Genomic DNA, 19,075 nt, shown 5'->3' with positions numbered 1-19,075 from the left:
GGAAAACAGCCACCGTTCAGCCACCTGGACTGCAACCAAGGACTCCAAAAACCCTGTCAAAGTCACTTTTCAACGTACACCTAAACTGTGAGAATCAAACAAACTGGTTGCTAATTTCTTTACATGTATTGTACTCAGCCTCTACCTCTTATTTTTATAATCCCACTTGTTTTGGGTTTTGGCATAGGATTGCTTACTATAGTTCCTGCAGATTGGAAATGTGGCAAAAAAGTCTCTGTTAATGCTATCTTATCTCCTATGCATAGGATGTGTTATTGCCCTACTATGTTATGGTGTTGCTTCTTTATTTGTTTCCCCCCTCTGGGAATGACTTACTGTACTGCCTATACCTTTTCTTTAACCTCTTTTACGTCAGGAAAGGTCCTAGCAATCCAAAACTGGACCCATGGTTCATCTCTGGTTCAATTTAAAGTAAACCTTCCTGACCTGGCACAAATAGAAAAGGAATGTGAATCTGGAAGCCTGAATGGTAGACACAGTATACAAAATCATTACTACAGCAAATCATGCAAATAGTGGGCACTCCCCAATTATGTAAAGGATGTGGATGTTTATCTGCCCCAGTAACCCCACTGACCACAGTAGTAATCAGGAAAATGACTTCTTTTGCCTAGACTGGAAATGCGTCACCATTGCAACCTACATTGGGGGTGCCTAATGACCCATCTAAATCACACTTTGGCTGGGTGCTGGCCTGGGACAAACTATATATATAAAGGTTACTAATCCTCTCCATTATTCCTGGAGTACAGGAAATACTGGGGTATATGACTCTATATGAATGGGTATGACCATGGTGCCTTATTCACCATCTGGTGGCAAACAATCGCCCATAAAGCCTGGCCAAACCAATACGGCCATTGGCAGAGCTGAAGGATCCCATATCCAGCTACCACCAGCTGCCACCTCAGCCTCTGCTTTCTGCCAACCAAATCACAACCCCAGGTTCATTCCAACAACTCCTGAGTTCACCTCGACCGCTCCCAAACCTGACCTGTCAACCTCTTAGTCTTTTTCCTGTATTAACTAATATGCACCATCTACTTAATGTTATTATATCCCAGTTGGTCTCAGATTGTTGGCTTTGGCTAAAGCCAAAACCCCTTTACTATGTGGGCATAGGAGTTGAAAGTCCTGTCATCTGGAAAACTAACTGCATCCCAGAAATTGTTCACATTACTCTAGGAGATGTAACCAGTAAAGCCTCTTGTCTCATAACTCCAGGTCACAGTCTAACAACTTCTCCATTCTCTGATATTTGTAACTTGTCTCTCATCGCATCTATGGCTGAATCCATGGCCTACGTGGCTTCTGACAACACCTGGTTGGCTGTTCCCCAGGACTTACTAAGTGTGATTCTACAAAAGGTTTAATCAGCCTACCTTACATATCACTGTTCATGTGCTGCCTCAGGTTTATGCTTATAGCAGTCCTGAGGGAATTCTTCTACTCAATCCCCCTGTTCTTCAAATTGCCCATTCAAAACGCGCTGTTCCCTCAGTAGTACCCACCTTAATCAGACTAAGTATAGAGGGAACAGCTGTGATTGGCACTGCCGCTCTGGTCCACAGGGAAATGGGTTTATCTAACCTTGCCCAAGAAATTGATGCTGACCTAAGAAATCTGCAGTTTGCCATGGACCAATTCCATGACCAGGTAGAATCCCTAGCTGAAGTTGTCCTTCAATATCATAGCAGCCTAGACTTACTTTTTCTATTCCAAGGTGGACTCTGTGTAGCCCTTGGAGAAGCTTGTTGCTTTTATGCCAACAAATCCGGAGTTATTAAAGATACTCTTCAACAAGTCCAAGAAAATTTAGACAAACAACTAAAAGAAAGAGAACATAATAAATCCTGGTTTCAAGCCTTGTTTGATTGGAACCCATGGTTAACAACTCTTGTCACTAGTCTAATTAGACTCCTCCTCATACTCCTTCTCCTTGGTCTACTTATTGGGCCCTGCCTAATAAATTGGATTATCTGTTTTGTCAATCAATGAATCAATTCTGTAAAACTCCTGTAAATGAGACCGTAGTATAATAATATACTTCTGACTGATGAGTCAACACATTGACTCATGAACAAGTAAAAGGGGGAAATGAAATGAATGAAATATGAAATATCTAATCTGAAAAACCTATAATAACCTGTAATAGCTAGCTTGATATAAGTAACTCCATTTTGTCACAGATCTTCCATGTTAACCTAGAAATAACTCCCTTATGTAACCTTCCCGTAATCATATTGCACACCTACATTCCGGTGCCCCTTGGTACTTGGAGACTCCCTAGGTGCACAAATTCTGGAGCTATCTATACCCCTTCGCAATCAAATGTTTTGCCAAGAAATATTAATCGAACTGTACAACTTATGTAACTTCTGCCTTTATATACCCCCCTGCTCACTTTGTTTGGAGCCAAGAGTTCTCTGGACACTATCTGCTCTCAGTTGCCGACATCAATAAAGGACTCGTAATTTGACCCTCTCTGCATGCTGGTGTCATTTTTCGCAATCCGGCTATAACAAGGTGAGTTGACTGGTAATAAGTACAGAAGAGGGGGAAAAGAGCTGTGTCTTAAAGTAAAGGTGTTTAGTTGTGCAATTATGTGAAAGAAAATAGTGAAAAAAACATACTTGAGGATATAAATTTTAGAGGCTTTGAGGAAAAGTGAACTTTACTTGCCTTGTTTTACTAAAGCAATTCAGAAGTGGGAATTTCTGTTCATCTTAAAATCTCTTCACAGACCCAATATTTATTTATTCACATAGTTTTAAATTATAGATTCAGGAGGTATGTATGCAGGTTTGTTACATGGGTATATTGCATAATGCTGGGGTTTGGGCTTGTAGTGTACCCATCACCCAGACTGTGAACATAGTACATAAGAGGTAGTGTTTCAATCCTTGACCCCGCCTTTCTCTCCCTCCTTTGGGAGTCCCCAGTGTCTGTTGTTTTCATCTTTATAGCCATCTGTATTCATTATTTAACTCCCATTTATAAGTGAGAACATGAGGTATTTGATTTTCTGCTTCTGTGTTAATTCTCTTAGGATAATGGCTTCCAGCTGTATCCATATTGTAGCAAAGAGCATGACTTCATTCCTTTTTTATGGCTGCATAGTATTCCATGGTGTATATGCAGCACATTTTCTTTATTAAGTCCACAGTTGATGGACACTTAGGTCAATTCCATGACTTTGCTATTGTGAACAATGCATTGTGAATAAACATAGTGCAGATGTATTTTTGGTAAAATGATTTCTTTTCTTTTGGGCAGCTATCCAGTAGAAGACCTAATATTTAAATGGTACTTTGGGGTTCTTACAAGAACATTCCTTTCTTCTTTGTGATATAAGTCCCATCTTTATCTATAAAAACTTATAGATAAAATACAGAAGAGTTATTTTTAAGACTCCCTAAAATTTTCCCACATATATTCGCATAATAACTGGCCCATGTATCGGAAAACCTTCACTCTGTATAATTCAAGAAATGACTAAAGAATTATCTATGGTTTATGCATGCGGTCAGAATATTTGCAAGAAAGAACATAAGAATTCATGGACACTTTCGAGATTACCATCACAGTTCAGTTCTGTAGGTGTGTAAGAAGATGAAGTTCCCCTCTGGGGGCTGTAACTCATCAAACAGCCATTTCTTCTCCTTGTTTAGATACTGTAGCTTCAGCAATTTTGTGAAGATTTCTCCAAATCATGTACTAGGATCATCTTTAAATATGATGGTACTGCATGTAGTGCAGACCTTGCTGCTGAGAACAACCAGCATTTTTCTGCCAATGGATTTATCTGATTATAAGTGTTACTTTCTATCACATCACCACTCATTAGTACAAAAGAAACTGTTACCCCTACCTGATGAAAGACAATCTCATAATAGTATTCCGTAGTTCAAGAAGTGCCTATACCACAACAGATCTTTTGAACACCCCAAATTCAGAGTTGATATAATTTGCTCATGTGTTTTATCTTATTTAAAAAGTAGGGAAAATATAAGGCTGGCTACATAAGTCACTGTGATAAAATTCAATTTCTTACCATAAGCCAAATTAGCTCAAGTGGCTGAATCTGTGACTATCTTGAGGACATGTCAAATTACTAAAAATTCAGTGTAATATACACACTGATACTTGATATATTTCTGGAGTTATTTACAACTTTGGAATTCTGTCAACGTAAGAATACCTACTCAATGGAAATTTTGAAATAAGAATAGAAGTCTATATCAAAGAGATCTCTTGGAAGCTTTTTAGCTTCTAAAACGTTAAGTAGTTAATTAGATCTAACAAGATAAGTGGTTAAGTAGATCAGCGTGTCTGCTTAAGTCCAAAGTCCTTTCTTTGCAAAGGCTGCAAGAGCAGAAAGATAGATGAAAAAGAAACACTGAGTAGTTGGGTTGTACGGTTCATAGGATAAGCGCTAGAAGTCAAGAGAAATACCCTAGAGCATGTACCTTATAAACTCAAATGGCCAACATGTTTCATGAAACAATTCATTATAGCAGGGACAAGTTGGTTACACTGATATGACAGGAAATTTTTTCTGGGAAATCAGAGGATATGCCAATTTATATTTTATTCACAACTAACATAATTTTGGGGAAAATATTTAAATATAGGTGAGGGACCAAAGTGACCCAGTTGCATCCAGCCACCTGGTCATCCCCAGTAAGGTGCCAGACATGTGAGTAAAGCCATGCTGAATCTTCCACACTAGCCTACCCTTTGGCTGGACATCCCCAAGTTACCCTACAACTGGGAGCAAAACAATTGCCAAATCAAACCCTGCCCAAATTCCCAAGATTCATGAATAAAATAAATGATTGTTGTTTGAAGTTACTAAATTTTGGGTTATGCAGCAATAAATAGCTGGAATAATTTTGTACATGAAAGGCATAATAAATGCTTGACTTTTCATTCTCATCAAGTTTTAGAATAATAAAATGAGTTAGTACCCCCAGAGACTTCCAAAATTATCCAATAATGTTTGTGTTTGTAGTTTTATTAGGAACTTTTAAAAATATATGTTTCATGCTGGGTGCAGTGGCTCACGTCTATAATTCTAGCATTTTGGGAGGCAGAGGCGAGAGGATTGCCTGAGTCCAGGGGTTCGAGACCAGCCTGGGCAACTTAGTCTCTGGGCAACTTAGAGACCTCGTCTCTATAATAATTAGCCAGGCATGGTGACGCATGTCTGTGGTTCCAGCTACTTGGAAGGCTGAAGTGGAAGGCACACCTGAGCCCAGAGGTCAAAGCTGCTGTGGCCATGAGCATGCCACTGCACTCCAGCCTGGATGACAAAGTGAGACTCCCAACTCAAAAAAAAAAGAAAAAAAAAAAAAATATATATATATATATTCCAGTCCCAGATGATCACTACTCTTACCAGTGGTCACATTAGCCCTTCAGGGTGGTCCTTGTGTCCTTTCAACATTATTCCAGTCATCTTGGATAGTATCCTTGCTTTCTGCCTTCTGGCCCAAGAATCTCTCTCAGGCTAATCTTGCTTATTTATTTATTCAATCATTCATCTATTGTTTTGCAAAAGCCTGAAATTGTTCCCAAAGCTGGTTCCGTTTTATTGGGAAACCACATAAAAAGACCATAATTTGGGCATCAGATACTCTTTCCTCCTGGCTTTATTGAGGTATAGTTGGCAAATAAAAATCCATATTGGTTCTAAATAACGCATTTCTCATCTATTTAAAAATCTTTGGAGACACTTCTGAAAATTGATGGCAAGTGATAGCTTAATTGGCTGCATTTTTCTTTTGAATGCTAGGTACCTTATCTATTTGTATGTATTTCATATGAGATTAGGTTAAATTACATGAAGATTAAATCTAAGAGTAGATGAAATATAGATTAGTTTTTTTATACTTCCTAAAAATAAAATCATTGGAGCTTATTTTTCTGTAATTTTTATTGCTAAACATTTTCTTGCTATAAACTTTATTTAGGCATAATTTGCATAGAATCGGTATAATAGTTAATATAATAAAATACTCCCATTCTAAGTGTACAGTTTGATGAGTCACAACTGTATAAAACCATATGGCCACCACTGCAATCAAGATATATATTAATACAACTTTTGTCACTCTCAAAACCTCCTTTGGGGCAGGCGTAGTGGCTCACGTCTGTAGTTCCAACACTTTGGAAGACTGAGGCAGGAGGATTACTTGAGCCAAGGAGTTCAAGATCAGCCTGGAGAACATAGCAAGACCCTGTGTCTGAAAAAAAAATTTTTAAAGCCTCCTTTGTATACCTTAGTAGTCAAACTCCCCACCCCAAACCCATCCCTGCAATCTCTACCTCAGTGACAGGCAATTTCCTTTCTGTCATTGTAGACTAGTTTTACCTTTTCTAGAATTTCACAGAAACGGAATCATGCAATAAGTAAAATAAGTACTCTTTTATATCTGGCACTCACTTGTCTATCCACTCATCTACTGAACATTTGGGTGAAGTCATTTTAAAAAGCTGCTATAAACATCGTGCACAAAGTGTGGCTGCATGTTTTCACTTCTCTTGGGTAAATAACTAGGAGTAGAATTACTGAATCCTATGGTCAGTGCACATTTTTCTCCTTACCCTTTGTGAACAAAATCGTGTATACTTAACTTTGAGACTGCCAAACTATCTTTCAAAGTGGTTGCACCATTTTGTACTTCACAATGTTTGAGAGTTCCAGTTGCTCTGTATTGTCATCAACACTTGGTGTTGGCAGTAGTTATTATTATTTAAGCCATCCTAGTGGGTTTGTAGTGGTATCTTGTAGTTCTGTTTTCCATATCAGTGACTAAAGGCATGAAGTGTCCTTGGCAACTTGAATACTTTTTATAAAGAATCTTTTATTAAAACCTATTGTCTAATATTTATTAGGCTCTTTGACTTTTCATTATTGAGCTTTAAGCATTATTTATATGTCCTAGATACAAGTCCTTCAACAAATATATGTATTTTCTCCCAATCTGTGAATTGCTTTCTAACTCTTACTGATGGCATTAAAAATTTTTTTTGTATTCAGATATAATTCTTGAATGGCCTTTCTCTTCTATTTCTTGTAAGTACAAGATGAAAATCGAGAATATAAAAAGCTTCAAGATAAATTGAAATAGACATTTTATGCAACTGTTGGTGAAAGGGGCATACATTATTTTTTTCTTTGCTATATTGCTTATGGCAAGAATTAACACACCATGAACAAGAGGAAAAAATAAGACAAACAGAATGGCATGCAGCTAATTTTGTTTAGCAAAGTTAATACATGCTATTTCATTCCTACAAATTGACTCAGTCACTCTCAAAGAGTTTTAGTAAGTTCCAATTGATGAACTTTTTTCTTTCATGGTTCATGCATTCTATGTCCCAAGAAATCATTGCCAATCCCAAGATAGCAAATAATTTCTCCCATTTTTTCCTAGAATTTCTAGTTTTAGTTTTGTTTAGGTCTGATTCATTTTATAATCTAAATTTTGCATGAAAATTATATATGGTGTGAGGTAACAGTTGAGGTCTATTTCTCCTATGATATACAGCTAATCCATGTATTGAAAATACTATCTATTCCTTATTGAATTACTTTGGCCCCTCTGTCAAAAGTCAATCTGTCCATATATGCATGGGTCCATTTCTTAACTCTTCTCTGTTCACTGGTCCTTAACATTTCTTATAAAACATGTCTATTGGCAATACATTCTCTCATCTTTTCTCTGTCTGAAAGTATTTTCTCACCTTCCTATTTGAAGAATATTTTTGCTGAATATAGAATTCTAGGTCAACAGGTTATTTTTTTTCTTTTGGTACTTTCAAGATGTTATGCCAAGGTTCTTAACTTGTGCCTTAAAAAAAGAAATATGTAGTTATTCTTATCTTAATTTCTCTGTATGGCATATGCCTTTTTTCTCCAACTCCAATTAAAATTTTCTCTGGTTTTCAACAACTTCATTATGATATACCTTGATGAGATTTGTGTGTGTGTATGTGTGTATTACCTTGCTTGTTGAATTTCTTGGAATCTGTGAGTTCACAGTTTTCATCAGTTAGGAAACATTTCAGCCATTACTTCTTAACATTGTTTTTGTCTCCCCTGCCCCAACATCTAGGACTTCAGATATAGTATATTAGAACACAGGTGCCTAAGGCACTATTCTATCTTATTCTTTTTCTCTTTGTGCTTTAGTATGCTTCAAATTCACTGAATTTTAGTTCTGCAGAGCCCAATCTGCTATAATTTCATCTATTCCTTCTCATCTAGCTATTGTCCAAAGAGGACCAAAGAACAGCAGTGTTTTTTTTAACATAAATCTTACACATACTTGGAGTAAAGGAATAAATGTAATTAAATGTAATGGCCACAAAAAATTATTTAAGGACTATTAATTTAGAAATATCTCGGTAGTTTTAAAAATACATTTTAAATTATATCTATAAAATTATAGTTTGCATGTATATCTACACATATACATGTAGCATTGGAAATTATACTGAATATGACACCAACAATGTATTGTAGTTTTTAAAAAAATTCTGACTTTTAAAGAAGGTGATAACAATCTGTGGAAAATGCTTTATTATAACATGTTAATATACTGCAAGGAGTATTTCAAAATAACATAAAGTAATTTACAGACTTGATTAAGTGAAAATCAAATGATCCAAAAATTTTTCTTCCTTAGTTTTTCACAGCAATTGCTAAAAGTCCATAAGTTGATTTTTCCAAGAAAGATTATTCTAACAACTTGGAGTGTTCAATCCGTGCAATGGTCCAGTCAGGTTTTACTCCTTGTGTAAACTCCCTCTGAAATCTAGGAAGAACATTGCAAATAATGTGAATCTTACACCCAAATACTTCTTAGAAAACCTCATAATTTGCAAGTGTATATAGTAGGGGAGCTTTTAGCAGCAAGCAAATGGTTAATGGTAAAAAAAAGTTTAACCTACCAATTCAATCACAAAAAGTATATGCACAATATTGAAGTACATTCTCAACTAAAGTGAGTATTCTAATGAAATGATCTACATTCAACATATCCCAGCTCCTGAAAGAAACTTGGATATTATTTTGTTTATAATACTAGCTACAGCCAGGCTCGGTGGCTCAACCTGTAATCCTGTGCCTTTGGGAGGCTGAGGTGATTGGATTGCCTGAGCCCGTGGGTTCGAGACCCGCCTGGGCAGGCGAGACCTCATCTCTACAATAAAATCAAAAAATTAGCCGGGCGTGGTAGCGTGCGCCTGTAATTCCAGCTGTTCGGAAGGCTGAGGCAGAAGGATCGCCAGAGCCCAGCAGGTTGAGGCTGTGGTGGCCAGGAGTGGCCACTGTACTCCAGTCTGGGCGACAGAGTGAGACTCCAACTCAAAAAAATAAAATAAAATAAAATAAAATACTAGCTACAACACATGCTTGATACAAGTAGAAATAAACTGGACTCCAGTGATGCAAATAGCACTTTAAATATATAACCTAGATACAGGAAAAACTTTTTCAAATAATACTGTTACCAACTTAAAAATAAATAGAATTTGGTTATATGCATTAAATCAACCTTGAACATAAACGTTTATGAGTTGCCCATGGTCTTAGTAAGGAACACCAGAAGAGACAAAGTTTGGTATAAATGACAGTGATCTTTATAAATTATGTCATACAAAAGAGCCAATTCAGCAGATTAACTCTTTAAATATAAAAAATATTTTGAGTAATTACTAATACAGCAAAACTGGAAAACATATTTCTAAGGAACATGAAAAAAATAAGGATATAATTATCTTTTACCTTAGTGAAATAGAATACATTTTCTTTCTTAGGCTATTTTTGGGGATTTGCTTGTTATTTTAAAGCAAATTTGTATAATAATAGTATTCTATATAATAACATTATCTTAATATTAAATTTTGTCTCCACTTATTTGCTCCAGTATTTCACTGTTACAAATTTTATTAGCACAAAAGTATAATGTAATGTCTCTTTTAAATAAGTTGCTAACATCCTACTAGATTATATCTTCTTAAGGGCAGTATCACTTCCATTTTGTACCTGAAGCCCTAATAGAGTAGGTGGCATGCAGAAGATCAATAGGTATCTAGAGAATGAGTGGTCCATATGCCAGTTATGGCAGAGTCTATTTTCCAAAGATGGCCACAACCATATTTCCCTCAATGTGCTCTTCTGGAATGTGGACTTGCTGTTCATTGCCCCATAAAGTGGTACAGTCTTTCCATCCCCTTTAAACATTGCAGGGCCTGTGACTGTTTTGACCAGCAGAGTATAGTGGAAATGTCATTCTAATTCTGGATGCAGTCCCTCTGTTGGTCTAGTAGCTTCCACTTTCTACATCTTGAAATCCGAACACCATGTAAAAGATGTGGCTAGTCTGAAACAACCACAGGTCCAAGATGCAAAGAGGGACCTTGGAGAATGAGACACTGTGGGAAAGCCAAGAAGTGCCAAGGTGCCACAGGTGGGAGTGAAGAAGCCATCGTGGAAGTGAATCCAGTGACATTGACTCCAGGAAAGCAGAGAAAACCCCACAGCTGAGCCCATCAAGAATTTCTGAGCAGTGAGATAGCAGGTCAAATAAATGGCTGTTTGAAGCCACTGAGTTTTGGGGCAGTTTGTTACTCAGTAACAGGTAGCTGAAACACCACTTATTAAATTCAGCAACATTCCCTCTTTCTAATTTCTTAACATTCTTGTTTCATATCCTGTGTCTTTCTGACCTTTCTCTTCAGAAATAACTTGTCAAATTTCAATTACTTTCTTCCTAAAAGATCCTTTAGTTTTCATAGTTTCACACTACCTTCTATCTTCTAGAGAAAGGAAACAATGAGAGTATACTTACTCATAGCTTGCACTAAGAAGTTGTTTAGTTTCCACATTCTGATCCCCCAATTTAACCTGGAATACACTGGCTCCTCTTAAAGTGTCGCTGGGGATATTGGCACTGGTTAGATACCAAAAGCATATCAGGATGTTAACAAACTTCCTTCCTTAGAGAAAAAAACACACACACACAAACAGAAATCACAATAATCTATCATTCATATATCCAAAGTGAAATCCAAAAGGCAATAGTTATACAGTTGTCACAGATCAAGTTTTGTGCTTATTCTGGTGTAACCTGAGAAACCTGTATTGCTACTTTTTTATTTTAGAAAGTTCTTAGGGTTTATAACACGTCTCCTCTTTGCATCTCAGTAATAAAGCTACTATCTACGGAGCACATACTTTACTAAGTATACTAAGTGGGTTATTTGCAAATAGTGCCATTTTCTAAAATTATTATTACAATAATCTTATGGCAAGTACCTACTGTCAAACCAAAAATGAGGAGAAAAGAAACATTTTTTTGCTGCTAAGTAATTAACTTAACCCCAACTGCCAGAAGGAAGAGGGCTTCTATTCTACCTTAATTCACTTTGGTGGGTTGGTGATTCTGATAACCGCCTGTGTGCAAATCAGTTAGAGACCAAGGTGTTGGGATGCACCTTGAAACACTGGGAAAGAGAAAAAACTTATCACTAAAAATGCCTTTCCAAATGTTTCAAAAAAATATGTGCATGAAAAAAGTTCTTCTATCAGCACTGCCTTGAATGTGTATAAGCTAGGGCTACATTTCTTAAGTGGCTGTCACTTAACACATGTGAAAATACAGTTGTCCCTTGATATCCACGCAGGACTAATTCCAGGACCCCCTGTGGACACAAGACTCCACAGATGCTCAAGTCCCTGATATAAAATAGGGTAATATTTGTATAACACATACCCTCTAGTACACTTTAAATCATCTTTAGATTACTTACAATACCTACTACAATGTAAATGCTATGACAACAGTTGTTCTACTATATTGTTTAGGGAATGACAAGGAAAAAATCTGTACATGTTTATTACAGACACAACTATCTTTTCATACACACACACACACACACACACACACACACACACACATATATATATTTTGTTTTTCAAGTTGAGGTTGGTTGAATCCACAAATGTGGAACCCATAGATATGGAGGGCCATCATGTGTAGAAGGAATAAATCAATGAATTTTCAGGAATACTATAGGGAAACTATATGTACTGGACAAGGAAAAGAACCAGATAATCACTAAACTTCCTTTTAAAAATAAAACCTATTTGAAATTCCTCCAGTTAAACTTTTCAAAGCAGTCTTTAGCTGATACCATCTACTTTGATTTTTCTTTTCTTTTTAATTCTTTATTCCTTTCATACAATGTGCAGCTTTAAAATGCTTGATGGTTTCCTTCGGGTTAGAAAATCTACAACATCAATATTTTCAATTTGAGATATGGGAGCAGCTCATCCTACACAGACTATTTTCATCAACGTAAGTGATGACGTTCTCTCCTATGAATCAGTAGTGGGAAAAAGTACTAGCCAGAAAGGCATAAGAAATGATTACCATATTGCTGGTCTTTCAAAGCTAGCTCTTTAAAGAAAGAATATATCATCATCTTTGAAGTTCTATAAATATCCGCTTATCCAAACAAAACCCCACTATTTTGTGACTATTTGCTCTTTTAGCCTGTCAGGACAATTATGGATCATTTAAAGTTGACCAAGCTCCGGCCTTACCTTTCTCATCATAGTAAATGGAGATGTCTCCTGTTGATGTATATACAATATCATCTATGTCAGCAGCAAGGGCATTTTTATGAGCGTCAGGTAGGGAGGTAACCTTTCCTTTCAATACATGTAGCACCTAAGTTTAGAAAAAGCAAACTATTAGTTCACCAATTCAACTTTTGACATCTTTTCAAAAAGTGATCTTTATCGTGGAATACATTTTTCTGAACTCATTTTTAAATGTATGAGGGGGGGGACACAAAAAAACCCAGAATTTATTTATAAAAAATGTGTATTTATTCTTACATGTTTAAACTTCAGTCACCTTCAAGGTACTCTCCGTCTGATGCAATACACTGATCAAGACACTTTTTCCACTGCTCTAAACAGTTTTTGAATTTATCAATTTTGATGCCTTTTAGTGCTTCTGCCGTTTTTTTGTTTCAGTTCTTCTACATCAGCAAAACGTTTTCCTTTAAGGGCTTTTTTCATCGGGGAAACAAAAAAATGTAACTCTTGGGATGAGATCTGGTGAATAGGGAGGGTGGGGCACAGGGATCATGTTGTTTTTGGTCAAAAACTGCTGAACAAACAGTATGGTGTGAGGAAGTGCACTTGTAAATCACTCATCATGAAATGAGCAAATGTGTTAGAAGTACCTCCAAAAAAGAACTCACTGAAGCTGAATGCAGCCTCTCACAACAACACTGGCTGGGATACTGATGCCGATGGGTTCCTAGAACACTTACCTAGTGGGAGACGCCTTTACTACAAGGGGCTTACCATCCAAAAGATAATTCCAGGGTTTTTTGGGTACCCCCTCTTACTACTATATTTTCCATCCTCAAAAGCAAGGCTGACAATATTTCCTCAAAAAGCAAGGTTGAAATGCATCAAATTATTCAACCAAATCATTTCTAACAGAACATTCTACATAACTATACCTGAAAGACATCATATTTATTAATAAGTGCTTATGCCTTAAGTAGCAGGAGTTACTCCATGCCTTTATATGACCCAGGGTACTCACAAGGACAGATACATAGACTTTACTTTGGCTGCTGGCACACACACTATTTTTAAGCACAACTAAGGAAAATGTGTATCATTCTATTACAAGAGAATACAAGATTTATTTTTAAAGGAAATTGAAAGTATACCTCTTTGGCCACAAGTTCTTCCAATAGATCAAACTTACACTGTGACAGCAACTTTGATACATGAGCAAAAGCCTTGAAAAAAACAGCGAGGGAAGGGTTAGGATTATTATTTCAAAACACCGTGCAAAACGCTCATACTTAAATGGCTACGTGTAACAACAATGATTTTATGGTAAATGTGATAAACAAAGTTAAGTACTAATATATCAATACCTAAGTATGTCTCCTCCTTCAGAGCTGGTTGTCATTTTTTGTATGGCTTTCCCACACTTATAGTAGTGAGTGAGTGAGTCAATTTCCAATTATGTATCCACTGTTAGGATCTAGGAAATGATAGTATGTGGTGTATACATTAAATGCCTTAATAAAAATCCTATGTATTTCCTTTTAAAATCATTTCCTTTTAATATAATCATCTGACTATGATATTAGCCACCTCATAATCATGCAGAGGTAGCAGTTAGAAAGCGACAGTCTAGACTGTACTGGGAGTCCTGAGAGTCTGTAGATCAGGGTTGCAGCCTGAACCTCATTAAGAGAGATACGGTAGGTTTGGGAGAGTGGGAGAAAAGGAATGAGTTTACACGGTCTAAAACAGTGGATCCTAATTTTTAATATGAGGATCCATTTTCAAGGGGAAAGTTCCCAATTGCAATTCTCTACATTCCAAGGAATGAAAAATGAAACTGAATTAAGACCCTATCTGTCTTCAAGGAGCTTTCAGTCTGCTTGGGGAAAGAGCCAAGTAAATTGACAGGTTTAAGAATTATGGAGCAACCCCTTCAGATCCCCTCCCACTGTGGTAGCTTTTCTGTCCTCTCAATAAATCCTGCTTTAAAAAAAAAAAGAATTATGATGAGGTAGGAAAAGAATGATTTTGGAGCATACAGAAGAGCCATCTAACCTAATCTGGGAAGACCAGAGGGCTTCCTAAAGGAGTAACATCTAAGCTGAAATCTGAAGAACTGGCAGGAGAAAGGAGATGCACAGGTACTCAGACAGAGGATAGTGCACAAATATTGTGAGCTGAATTGTGCCCTCCTTCCCCCAAATCCCTATGTTGAAGATCTAAGACTCAGTTCCTTGGAATGTGACTGTATTTGGAGACAGGGCTTTTAAAGAGGCGGTTAAGTTAAAATGAGGTCATTAGGATGGGGTCTACCCTATCTGACTGATATCCTCACAAGAGGAGGAAATGTGAACTCATAAAGAGATACAAGGGGGCACACATGTACAGGAAAGGCCACGCAAAGACACAGCAAGATGATGGCCATCTGCAAGCCAAGGAGAAAGGGCTCAGGAGAACCAACCCTTCTGACACCTTGAAGTTGAAGTTTCAGTTGTTTAAGTCACTTGCTCTGTGGTACTTTGTTATGGCAACTTTGGCAAATGAATATAATAATGGAGTTAATTTTGAGAAAATGTACATGCCCAAATGGATTCAGGGACTCATTGCAAACACTTTTGAGGCACTCAGAGTTCAAAGATACTGTGTTTTGGTAGGCCTTCATGTGTGGAAGATGGGTGATAACTTGGGCAAAATAAACAAAGCCCATAACCATCATGATGAAACTCAACCATCAGACTCCAGTTTATATGGCCACAGAAGATCCCACCTAAGCAAATTATCCTACAAGATAATAATGAAGCATCATGGGCCTAACTTAGTAAGGTCTTGATGACACAGAAGTGTTCAATCTCCACAGGCTTCTAGAAAATAGCTTCCCCTCCACCCCCAGAGAAGGCTAAATGTACATGCAAGATAAAAGAAAACAAACAGTATATGGTTCAATGGCAATCACAAAGACTATATGCCTATGCACTTATCAATGCCATATGAGGTCTGTGAAGCTAACATAAGGCTTATGTTAACATCAGCCCACCGATTTCTCTGGCTCATATGATAAGTAAAAGCTTGCCTGGATTGTTTTTAACCATCCTGATCTCCAGTGACTCTGGAGGCCCAGGAATGCACGTAGAGTGGGTCACAGGCAGTGCACCTCAACTCTTACTAGCTACATTCTTGAGCTGATCATTTCACCTTTCTGGAACTTGATCTCATCATTTGTAATGAAGAATTAAATTACAAGAGGTGTCTTTTCATTTTCATGTTCTATGATTAAAAAATAAAAATCATAATGAATATGATCTAGTTGAGAGTCACAACTCAAGATAACATTTTATTCCTGGGAGATTAGCCTAAGGAGAAAGGGGGAGTGGAGTCCATTGAGAGTAAATACACTAGCTGAAGTTTTTGCAACAGATGATTCCTAAGCCCTAGAATTATACTCATAAGGGAAAGTACAGTTGCACCGCGATAGTTGTAGGGAGAGGGCTTTTTGACCATGTCTTTATAAACCTTTGTTGACGAATGAACTTGCTTAATCTTAATAGTGTTTGGTAACCACTGATTTAAGGAAATTGCTAAATATTTACCAAATGACCCCAGATATTATTTTTGGAAAGTCAGATGGCTAACTGCACAGAAATTGACTAACACAAAGCAAAAGTATATATAGACTGGCTGACGAAGGTGGAAATCCTGCCTACTAGCAAAGAGGGAGGCTAAAATAGCCAATGGCTAGAGGCTCAGAGCAACCAAAACTGTGCTTCACACTCCTCTGTTTCCAGAGGACACAAGGACTAAGGCCTGACTGCTGTCCATGGTGGGGAGATGACTTCCATTCCTTGCTGACACATAAATGAGCTGGTACAGTCATAGATGTGTTATGAGGTTGACAAGCTCAGCAGGCATTGTAGGGAGTAGTAGGGTCACTTCAATTTATCCCTGTATGAACCAAACATTGTAAGAACTAGCATGAGCAGAGACTTACGATGCTGAGTTAGGCATATCAATCAAGTTTTCTTGTTTTTATTTTTTCAAGAGTTGACTTGGGGAAGTGGGTAGCAAGAATTAATACTGCCACTGATTACATAAAGTTGACAAACATTTAATGTACAACTGATAGGTCTCATAATAAATACAAATGGTCATGGTTATGGAAATAATCTGAAATAAATTAAGAGTAAAAATATCAAAGCCAGTATACAACTAATATTGCAAAATGATTACACTGATGACATAATTTCAAGGTATACGGAGGTATGACGTGAGAAATAAACTATGACTTACATGGTTTATCAATAGTTCTGCAATGTTGGAGAATGGTACACTCTCTGAGGGAGTCAAAAGAAGGGTACAGATGGCCCTTCATGCTGGATAAAAGCATGTACACACAAAACCTGTAAATAATCTCAAGACTCAAAGTGACCATTATGTGGCAAGGGAAAACCAAGGTGTCATCAACCATTCAGAAAGAAGGACAAAACTGATAAAGCCAGGGTTATGAATCATCAAGGGCTAAGTATTCAACATATTCACTGTGTGCAGGGTGCCGTGCACTTATCAGTCACCAGGCACTTTCAGTAAGTTATGTGAAAAGGTAAAACTGTTCATCTCCAGGTTATCCTTTAATAGGGGCAGAGAGCTCTGTCAAATAGCTGGCGGAAGTTCTGCCTCTCTACCCAAGGTGACATTATTTAGCACTTTGGAAATGTCATCTCATTTATTCTTCAATCTTATCCATTCATCAATGTATTCAACAAACATTTATGGAGTGCATACTAAGTGTCAGGCACTGTCTTTCACATTTTGCAGATATGTAAAATGACGCTCAGAAAAGATGAGGCTATACAGCTTTTAAGTGGCAGAAAGGGGCTGTGAATTCATTTTTTGTCTGATTCGAAGCCTGCAGAGAGTGAAAAGGTAATTGGGGTGGCTTCACCCTGGTCTCTCAACGAAACCCCTCCTCGGCGGCCAGGCAAATACACCCAGAAGCTTACTTTAAGTCAAGAAACGGCTGGAAGACTGTGTCTGGGCCCCGGTGAAGAAATCCCGTGTGCGAATAATAGCTGAACGCGTGCGAGACAGACAATAAACACACCTGCTTCGCGCCCTCAGAGAACTCCGCGACGCTGAACTCTCTGTCGAAATAGGCCCAGATAAGGAAGGCGTAAATGCGAGTCCGAACCCAGTTGAAGGGGTTGGAGAATCCCAGAATGATCATCTTGGTTTTCTGGCGTGGCTGGGGCTGCTCCTCCGTGCTGTAGCTGCGCCGAGGGCGGGCAGGAAAAGGAGCGAGGGCTGCGGGGAGCCCCGGAGGGCTGAGCACGGGCCGCCGGGGACCCCGGGCAGGTGGCGCCAAGGCCCAAGAGCTTCGGGAAAACGGGGCGGCTCCCGCGCCGAGGCGGCAGCGGCAGAAGTAGCAGAGTCCGGCCAACGGCAACCTCCCCTCGGCGGCACCGGGAGCCCGGAGTCGGACGGCCCCGCCGGGCAGCGATCGAGAGAGCAGAGACTGGGGGCGCAGACGAACGGCCAGCGCCATCTTAACGACCTTTCACCCCTTGCTTGCCTGTGCAGTATCGAAAGGGAGTCGGTGGGGAACCACCCCAGCGGTGTCAGAGAAGCAGGCTGGAGGGCCAACGTGGCTTGTTGCTGCCACCTCTGGTGAGTCTACCTGGTCCCGGAGGCTCTCCAGAGTCTGCCGGCCTCACGGACCTTTTCTCCCCGGATTGTGTTTCCGGGCGGATGGCGCGCGGTGGAGCGCGCTGGAACCAAAGTTCCCAGGACCGGGAAGAGGCAAGTGTAAGCAGATATGGCCGGGCCGCGCATCCTGGTTCCCCGGCTCGAGGGCGTTTCGCGGGAGAGGTTCATGCAGCACCTCTATCCACAGGTGAGGCCCTCGCGCGGGCCGGGTACCCGGCACCACAGGGGGCACGTCTCTGTCGTTCGGGCGACTCCGAGATGCTTTCTTGAGACCGATGTTGTGGGGGAGAGGCGGCAGGCACAGAGGATGACTGGCCCTTCGGCGGGAGGGCGTGGAGGGGCGGTCGACCGGTCTTTAAAAATTTCCGGAGATAACGGCCTCGTGTTTCTGGGGAGTAAGATGACCGCGGAGAGCTGAGTGCGAGGTGCATTTTTGCCTAAGCTCTGTACTCGCTGCGAAGAGCGGCCTTGCCGAGGGCCCCATTAAGAAGATTTAAGTCCGGCGCAGCGGCTCACTCCTGTAATCCCAACGCTTTGGGAGGCCGAGGAGGGAGGATCACTTGAAGCCAGAAGTTCGAGACCAGTCAGCGAGACCCAGTCTCTACAAAAAAAAAAAAAAACCTCTGCGGTTCTATGGCTACCAAGGCCGGTTTCTTCCCCATTTTCTCCCCGTCTCCTCATCTTCTGCCGAGTTTCCTAAAGTTTTAGTACGGGATTCACTGCCCTTTCCCCACTCCC

General features: G+C 39.1%; 2 protein-coding genes across 5 annotated transcripts in view; one reads left to right on the top strand and one right to left on the bottom strand.

Moving 5' to 3' along the window:
- Positions 1-8,573: 8,573 nt before the first annotated feature.
- Positions 8,574-18,195, bottom strand: MAIP1 (matrix AAA peptidase interacting protein 1). The gene is made up of 5 exons (XM_008069796.2): positions 17,736-18,195; positions 13,792-13,863; positions 12,641-12,767; positions 10,884-11,031; positions 8,574-8,846 (listed from the first exon to the last, which is right to left on the bottom strand). Exons 1-5 carry the CDS (start codon positions 18,174-18,176, stop codon positions 8,768-8,770), a joined length of 867 nt encoding a protein of 288 aa, XP_008067987.1. The 5' UTR covers positions 18,177-18,195; the 3' UTR covers positions 8,574-8,767.
- Positions 18,196-18,418: 223 nt separating this feature from the next.
- TYW5 (tRNA-yW synthesizing protein 5) overlaps positions 18,419-19,075 on the top strand; it is a 21,271-nt gene continuing 20,614 nt past the window's right edge. For 2 of the 4 annotated variants that reach the window (XM_021718480.1, XM_021718478.1), the window contains exon 1: positions 18,434-18,524. In XM_021718480.1, coding sequence (XP_021574155.1) covers positions 18,447-18,524 — 78 coding nt within the window. In that variant the 5' untranslated portion in view covers positions 18,434-18,446. Of the gene's footprint in view, positions 18,525-19,075 lie in introns of all 4 variants that reach the window. The other 2 variants (XM_008069795.2, XM_021718481.1) reach the window with 2 other exon arrangements.

The sequence above is a fragment of the Carlito syrichta genome, unplaced genomic scaffold, assembly GCF_000164805.1.
Source record: "Carlito syrichta isolate Samal-C Ts95f unplaced genomic scaffold, Tarsius_syrichta-2.0.1 Scaffold312209, whole genome shotgun sequence".
NCBI classification, from domain to species: Eukaryota; Metazoa; Chordata; class Mammalia; order Primates; family Tarsiidae; genus Carlito; species Carlito syrichta.
The sequence above is the reverse complement of the archived record's forward strand: the minus strand, read 5'-3'. Positions and strand labels throughout refer to the sequence as shown.

Bases quoted from the DNA above. Each gene is read 5' to 3' on its own strand.
- MAIP1 (XM_008069796.2), bottom strand. From the start codon at position 18,176: ATGGCGCTGGCCGTTCGTCTGCGCCCCCAGTCTCTGCTCTCTCGATCG. The intron at 13,864-17,735 runs GTGTGTTTATTG...GTTTTTTTCAAG, and splicing joins TCTCTGAGGGCGCGAAGCAG to GCTTTTGCTCATGTATCAAA. The intron at 12,768-13,791 runs GTATACTTTCAA...TTCTAAACTTAG, and splicing joins AAGAACTTGTGGCCAAAGAG to GTGCTACATGTATTGAAAGG.